Raw genomic sequence first — 7,398 nt, 5'->3', positions numbered from 1 at the left:
TCCCAGTGTAATCCTTGGTGCCTGTCTTAGTAGCCTGTTGACCTGTGACTCATTCCAGTTCTCGCTCCTCTGGATATTTCGGACTTCGGAGCTGGAGCTTGATTATCACCGACATTTGTCATATTCAGTCACTCCACCCTTTTTTTACTTTATGAATTGGGCCGCTCTACTCTAAGCATACTGGTTTTCTGTCCAATAATCTTTTTTCTACATCTTCTCTCAGATTATGTCGATCATTAGATTACCAACAATCCAGACCATAGATTCCATAACAACACTAGAGTGCAAACGTGCTAACTTACATGCAAGACTGCGGTACATCAGTAACCAATGACACGGGCAAGAAGGGTGCGATCTATGCGATAGACTTATTATATTGCTTTCTCTGCACTTCTTAATAATCTTGTCCTCCAATGCCTCTGATAAAGATTTCGCTCAACCAGCGATTCGTCGATGTTTATAGCCGATGAGGTTCGAGAGCCGAGACTTGTATGAGAGGTATGTTCAATCCTCGTCGCCTCTGTTTGAATAACCATGATCTCCCTGAGCAATCCCTGCTCATCAACATCCAGCCCTCCCCAGAATTTCAAATCTTCTCGTGGCTGTATGCTCACAAGCTGTCCTCTGGTCGGTCGCCCTCCGGATCGTATGCTTGAAGTCGTGCCGCTGAACATCTTTATTGGAAGCGCCAAATTCTACTAATGGCTAGGCAATACAGCATACAGCAACAACCGACCGTAGGGCCACATTCACACATTCAAACAAAACGTGCATCATTCTCATTGCATATATTCCGCTTCAAGGCGCTGCAGGAGCGCTCACGCTGTACTTGGTAAGGAATTCGGCATCGTTGCTCATCTCCTCCTTGACCTGTTGATTTGTCAGCATGAGTGTAAGTGGCTATACCCAACAAAACTTACAATATCCAAACCGCCAACAAGTTCGCCGTCGATCCAAAGTTGGGGGTATGTTGGCCAATCCGCAAACTCTTTGAGTCCCTGTCGGACCTCGTCGTCGGCGAGAATGTTAAAGAATCCATACTTGACTGAGTTGTCTCGTAGCAATCCTACCAGCTGCCTGGAGAAACCGCACTGAGGTGAGCTGGGCGTACCCTTCATGAAAAGCATGACCGGCGCGGCCTTGACAAGGTCTCCGAGACGCTTGAAAAGCTCCTCCTTCTTCTTCTCAGGGTCCTGCTCCTCCTCGACAACAGCATCGTCCGCAGCAACACCATTGGGGCCGCTGGCTGCGGCGTTTTCACCTGACTGCTTCGCCTGTGTCTCGATCGCTGTGCGCACCTTGACAGCACTACTGCCACTGACTGTCTCGACAACCTGACCATTCCTCAAAAGAACGAGGAAGGGAACCGCGGTAACATCGTAGGTCTCGCTGAGATCGCTCAGCTCCTCTGCGTTGATAGACACCCACTTAGTGGTAGGAGGCTCAGTGTCGGGGTATTCGGAAGCGAGTGTCGACAGGACGGTGGCCATTTGCGCGCATGGCGCAGCCCATGGAGCGTGGAACGATACGATGACGAGGGTGGTGGGGGGAACAGAGCCGAGCAGCTGCTCCCACTCGGTGATGCTGGTGATTTCTGTAATGGTCGGCATTTTTGGTGTTTATTGAATGGGGCTGCCAGGGTTTCGATCTGATAAGGAGAAGGAAGAAAAAAGAGAGACAGAAACAGTAGTTCTGAGGTTGGTATAGTCTAAGGTTGGTAGAAATTGGCGTAGATCCGCGCGCGACTGGGGGGGGGCAAAGTTCGTCTCTCACTCAAAGTTTGGCGGGGTATTGTGATATTGGTAGAAGAGGGACGGCAGGGAGGGGCAGCAATTGGTGCAAATGGAAAATTGGCCAATGTTGCGTCATTTCGTTTGGCTTCTATTCAATTTTCCATCGCTCGCTGTCGGTCGGCTCGGCGAAGACAGCGACGGCATTACTCCGCTGCCGGAGTCTGGATAGATGCATCCGACTCAATAAATGAATTCGCATCTGTCATGCTGACATTTAACCTCTGATTGGGAGCTCACATCGCTATAACCAAAGCGGAAAGTCTACCTTGGTGCTAAGGAGGTACCTGCTAAGCTACCACCTACAGCATTGGATCAGACATGTAGAGGGGAGGGGAACACGCTGTGCAGTAGAGATAGAGTACAGCTCATACCTACAGCATGAACAGCACAGCTCAACCCCGCTCAATCCACCGGTAGACCAGCTAGATCCTAGACCGCTCCAAAGTTGGGCATCTCCAAGCTTTCTAGGTGCCTAGCTGCACACGAAAGCTACCTGCATCATCAGCCACACACTCCAAGTAACCCACTTCCCACCGTACCCAAACCTCCCACCGTCTTCTGGTTTGCTTTCAGCTTCTAACTTAGTACCTATCCTCGACGTGACTTCTGCTTCTCCTAAACCTTGACAAGACGAGGCGAGACCACCGCACAGCAATTCCTTTACCTAGTAACTTAACAGTGGGCGATACAAGGTATTTAGGCCTAAACCCATCTCCGGCTACGCCTCCGGAACTTATATCCTGTGGAGCTGCCACCGCAAGAACAGCAACGGTGTCAACGTCACCCCCCAACCCCCGTCATCAAACCTGACCTTCGTCAGCTTCGTCTCTCCTTCTCATTCCTTCCCCATTCCTTTCTTGACGTTGAATTGTCATCTCTCAAAGCTCCCTCAAGATGGCGTCCCTCAATCTCTCCATAAACGGCCCGTCCATCAAGAGCAGCTACAATGGCGTCGTTAACGGTCCCCCGCCATCCTCCGGCTCTCCCACCTACGCTCATTGGGCACTCTTCTCAGTCCAGGCCCCTCTTATGAGTGCCTTCCAAGACAGCACTGCTAAGGAGAGCATTCTCAAGGTCCAAAGCACAGGCGGTATGGGAGACATGATAGTAACTCTTGAAAGGGCCACATGCTAACGAGTACAACAGATGGCGAGCTTACAGACCTGATCGAGGACTTCAGCGAAGGCCGAATCCAATTCGCTTTCGCCAGAGTCAAGGACCCCAACAGTGGTCTCCCTAAGAGCATACTGATCGCATGGTGCGGAGAGGGTGTCCCCGAACGAACCAAGGGCTACTTCACCAGCCATCTCGCCGCAGTTTCAAAGGTCCTCCACGGATACCATGTTCAGATTACCGCTCGTTCCGACAGAGATCTTGAGGTTGACTCCATCATGCAAAAGGTGGCCGATGCGTCAGGCGCCAAGTACTCGGCCGGTAGCTCCGAAGGCCCTCGTTCCAGTGCTCCTCCTCCCGTCAAGACAAAGCCTGTCTTTACCCCCACCACATCCAGCCGAGTTAACCCTCTTGTCGCTGCTCGATCCAAGAGAGATGAGAACGTGGATTCAGATGGCTGGGGTGCCGATGCTCCTCCTGTCACAAGGACTCAGATTGAAAAAGTCGAGTCTGCTTACAAGCCTACAAAGGTCAACATTGCCGATCTCAGCAAGCAACCGACCGCGACTACCAGTGGAAGTGCCCCTGCCAACCGAGATGATACACCTGGAGATGTGGTCAAGGGCGGCTACCAACCCGTTGGCAAGGTCGATATCGCTGCTCTTCGCGCTCAAGCTCAGAAGGATAAGGACGACAGGCCGACTCCTGTAAAGGGTTCTTACGAGCCTGTTGGAAAGGTCGACATTGCGGCAATCCGGGCACAGGCAAAGAAGCCCGCCGCTTCCGAAGAACCTGAGGAGGCCGAGCCACGGCCCGTCTCCCAGCGCATGTCTGCTTTCTCGCAGCCATCCCAATCTGAGCGTATGACATCGCTGCCCAAACCCAAAGTTGCCAACAAATTCGGAGGTGCAGCAAGCTTCTCAGGCACCAAGGCTCCTACACCTGGTGGCCTGGGCTTTGGAGCTCCTGCTCCTGAGAAATCTGCCCCTGTTGGTGCCGCAAGCCGAACGTTCGCGGACCAAGGTGGAAAGACTCCAGCCCAGCTCTGGGCTGAACGAAAGGCCAGGGAGAGGGGGGAATCTGTTGGTAGCAACAACGCTCCGACCCCAGCTGATAGTGCTTCTCCTGTCCAGCCTCAGAAAAGCGGAAACGAGTGGAAGAGTGGATACGCTGGTAAGAGCTGGGCTCCTGTTCAGACTGGAGATTATGGAAGGGGCCTTCCTGGACAGATAAGCCGAGAGAACACGGGCGAGCAAGGGGAGACACCAGCATCACCATCGGGAGTGTCTGCTCTGCGAGACCGGTTCAAGGACACTGTGCCTATCAGTGGAGCTCCTCCCCCTCCTGCGGCCCGTCCTGTTCAGGATGACGATTCACCACCGCCACCAGTCCCTGGCGATTCTCGACCTTCTGGGGGCTTTGCTCTCCCTGGTCTGCCCAACCGGCCCATGCCCAAGGACGAGCAGTCAGACGACGAGCGGGAGGATCCCTCAGCATACGAGACAGCAGCGGAACGAGGACGATCTCCTTCACCTCCTCGCGTTGCTGTTCCTGTCAGCCGTGGACCTCAGCCTGACGTTGGAACCCCTCCTGAGCAGCGTGCTCCTCCTCCACTCCCTCCTAGCCAAATCGATGTGCCCAAGGAGTCAGAACTTGCCGATGACAAGGAAGTTTCTACTACCGCTCGCTTCGCAGGTGGTGCGGCTGCGGGTCTTGCTGTAGGAGCTGCTGCTGGCGTTGGAGTTGCCGCTGCCGCTGGTGCTTTCGATCGTGAGCCCAGCCCCGAGCCTCAGCACGAGCCTGAACCTGAGCGCGCTCCTTCGCCTGCCCCGCAACAACACGCTGCTGAACCAGCCCATGAGGCTCAGGGCGGCTACCGCGCTGTGATTCAGTACGACTACGAGAAGGCCGAGGATAACGAGATCGAATTGGTCGAGGGTGACATTGTCACCAACATCGAAATGGTGGATGAGGATTGGTGGATGGGTACCAACTCCCGAGGTGACACCGGTCTCTTCCCTAGCAACTACGTCGAGTTGATCGCAGACGACGAGCCCGAGCAACCGGCTTCCGCTGCAGCACCACCTCCTCCCCCTGTCCCTGCGGCCGAGCCCGAACCCGAGCCTCAGGCTCCCGCCGCCGCTCAGGCAGATGCCGGCCACACAGCCGTTGCCCTTTACGATTATGAGGCTGCGGAAGATAACGGTAAGAACAAACGTTGAACATTGGTCATGAAACGTTACTAACTATGGCCTGTAGAACTAAGCTTCCCTGAAGACGCCACAATTACCAACTTGGAGTTCCCTGATGAGGATTGGTGGTTTGGTTCATTTAACGGCCATACTGGTCTGTTCCCGGCCAACTACGTTCAGCTTAACCAGTAAACCTGGGACAACTTTTTTTTATAGCAACAGTTGAGCGCATTGATTGGGTTCAACTTACAAAACTTGACAGTAGATACGATTCGACGCAATCAGCTCGCGTACAGATTCAAACGGATGATTCATTGTTCTATATCCATATAAATTGGATTTTCATCAACATCTCGATTGCGCTTACAGTCATTTTGTGATATGTTTGTTTTCATGCATCAGTGAATCACATACAACCGACAGCCCAACCTTGCAAAGTATCGATCGTTCAGACATTACTACTATGGGCTCTTTCATCCACCATCCATTCTCGTGTCAAAACACATTGCAGAATCCAATAAGCAGGGTTCATGACGGCATTTTCAAATTCAGTAAATTAAGAGTCGGTTGTTTTTGGTTCATACTTGTTAGTCTTAGCTCTGTCAGAGTAGGACCTATCAAACGCATCGTAAAAATCGTATCCAGGGTGATCGGTATTGGACGCTTAGCAGAGACACTCGCAACATTCCATACTAGAGGACATCATGTTAGTAACTTGTATGGTACTTCGAGGTGGGCAGCGCGTGACGCTGAATTGGTGCTAGCGAACATCACTGATGACGCCAATGACTATTGTCAATAACTTACCAACATTCACATCCTTCTTCAGCAACGCAGCAGCAGCAAAGAGCAGCCAGACAACCTGCTAGGCAACCGCCGCCGCCGCCCTTTCCACCACTCTGTTGAGGAGGAGCTTGTTGATACTGCATAGGAGCTTGGCCTTGAGGAGGGCCATAGTATTGTCCTTGCGGGGGGCCGTACTGTCCCTGGGGAGGCCCGTACTGGCCTTGAGGAGGTCCGTATTGACCTTGGGGAGGGCCGTAGGACTGTTAAATAGAACGGTTAGCAATTGCGACTGCGTTTGAATGATTGCGCCTGGGTGGCCTACAGGTTGAGGTTGTTGGGGGTAGCCGCCGCCGCCACCGCCGCCGTAATAATCTTGAGCAGACATGGTGATCAAAAGATAGAGTTGTTGATGATGATGCGATCGGGATGCCTCTATAGGAAAGAAGGAGAAGTAACCGCCTGTTCTGGGAAGAAAAGAAGAAAAAGGTGTTGGTTGAGAGGAGGAAGCGTGTTGCGCCCGCGAAATATTATGTACCTGTGTAGAAGAATGAGGTCACGGGCAACAAAGCTAGACTGCAACAACAGCCACACAAGGCCAAGTCACCCAATCAAGGGATTTCCAAGGATGTTGCAAAAAAGCTACATAAAATACTGCAAGCACCCTACCTGCGCTAAGGGTCTTTCTGCGGGGAGTCCGTCCTCGATGGCCGGTAAGACGGCAACTCAATGGAGGACATTGCTGTTTACAGTACACAGATAGGGGCCTATATACACCTGTACAGATAGATCATACAATTAGGTACCAGCAATCAATCAATTGATGCTATTTTTAATAAATGAGGAAAACGTCACGATATTCGTGGCCAGCCACAGCCTTCAACGTAGCGTATGGACCAGGTCTCGACAACTGTATCAACTAGCTGCAAGTCAGTGTCAAGTTCTTGCCTTGACATACGCGTAAACTGCGCCCGGATTGTCCGTGCCGTTCTTACCGAAGAAGAACCACTTCCTGTCCCGCCACATCAACCTTCAAAGATCCTTACCTAGGTACTAACTAACCTACTGGCGTCAGGGTTGCAAAAGAAGGAACTGTAAATGTCGATATGATATGGTAGACACCTATCCGTACCATGAGTAAATAATTTTCGGTTAGACAATACGAGCTGAACCCAGCTTCTCTGCTGCTTTTCTTACACCCTGAGCTTGAGCCCCAAGTTTACTGCCACCCCTGCTCGGCAGATTGTTCCAGCGAAGGAATAGCTGCGGGTTCAAAACATATCAAAGTCACGTGTATCCCTAAGAGACAACGTCGTGTTTAATTCAGAATTTGGAAATGGTATAACTTATACGTCTTGCCTTGAACAAACCAATCTCATCTTACTAGATAATAGACCCAAAGCTCAAGCCAGTTAAAGGATGCAACAATAAAATTGAAGTCAAGACAGGAATCTTCAATGTTCAGCACATTGGTAGGTTTAAGCTTCAACATGGCATCTGCCGACACCAATTGGCGC

At 51.7% G+C, this 7,398-nt stretch overlaps 3 protein-coding genes across 3 annotated transcripts; 1 reads left to right on the top strand and 2 right to left on the bottom strand.

Annotated features, from left to right (window-relative positions):
- Positions 1 to 658: 658 nt before the first annotated feature.
- FGSG_01317 (uncharacterized protein) lies at positions 659 to 1,637 on the bottom strand. The gene is made up of 2 exons (XM_011318801.1): positions 921 to 1,637; positions 659 to 870 (listed from the first exon to the last, which is right to left on the bottom strand). The coding sequence occupies exons 1-2, from the start codon at positions 1,608 to 1,610 to the stop codon at positions 799 to 801; spliced, it is 762 nt and encodes a 253-aa protein (XP_011317103.1). The 5' UTR covers positions 1,611 to 1,637; the 3' UTR covers positions 659 to 798.
- An 807-nt stretch (positions 1,638 to 2,444) lies between these two features.
- On the top strand, positions 2,445 to 5,419 carry FGSG_01316 (uncharacterized protein). Its single transcript, XM_011318800.1, has 3 exons — positions 2,445 to 2,883; positions 2,940 to 5,111; positions 5,166 to 5,419. The coding sequence occupies exons 1-3, from the start codon at positions 2,688 to 2,690 to the stop codon at positions 5,288 to 5,290; spliced, it is 2,493 nt and encodes an 830-aa protein (XP_011317102.1). The 5' UTR covers positions 2,445 to 2,687; the 3' UTR covers positions 5,291 to 5,419.
- Positions 5,420 to 5,486: 67 nt separating this feature from the next.
- Positions 5,487 to 6,513, bottom strand: FGSG_01315 (uncharacterized protein). The gene is made up of 3 exons (XM_011318799.1): positions 6,207 to 6,513; positions 5,906 to 6,144; positions 5,487 to 5,790 (listed from the first exon to the last, which is right to left on the bottom strand). The coding sequence occupies exons 1-3, from the start codon at positions 6,267 to 6,269 to the stop codon at positions 5,763 to 5,765; spliced, it is 330 nt and encodes a 109-aa protein (XP_011317101.1). The 5' UTR covers positions 6,270 to 6,513; the 3' UTR covers positions 5,487 to 5,762.
- Between the last annotated feature and the right edge of the window lie 885 nt (positions 6,514 to 7,398).

This window comes from Fusarium graminearum, chromosome 1 (genome assembly GCF_000240135.3).
Source record: "Fusarium graminearum PH-1 chromosome 1, whole genome shotgun sequence".
Lineage (NCBI taxonomy): Eukaryota > Fungi > Ascomycota > Sordariomycetes > Hypocreales > Nectriaceae > Fusarium > Fusarium graminearum.
Note: the sequence above shows the minus strand (reverse complement) of the source record. Positions and strands in the feature narration are given on the sequence as shown.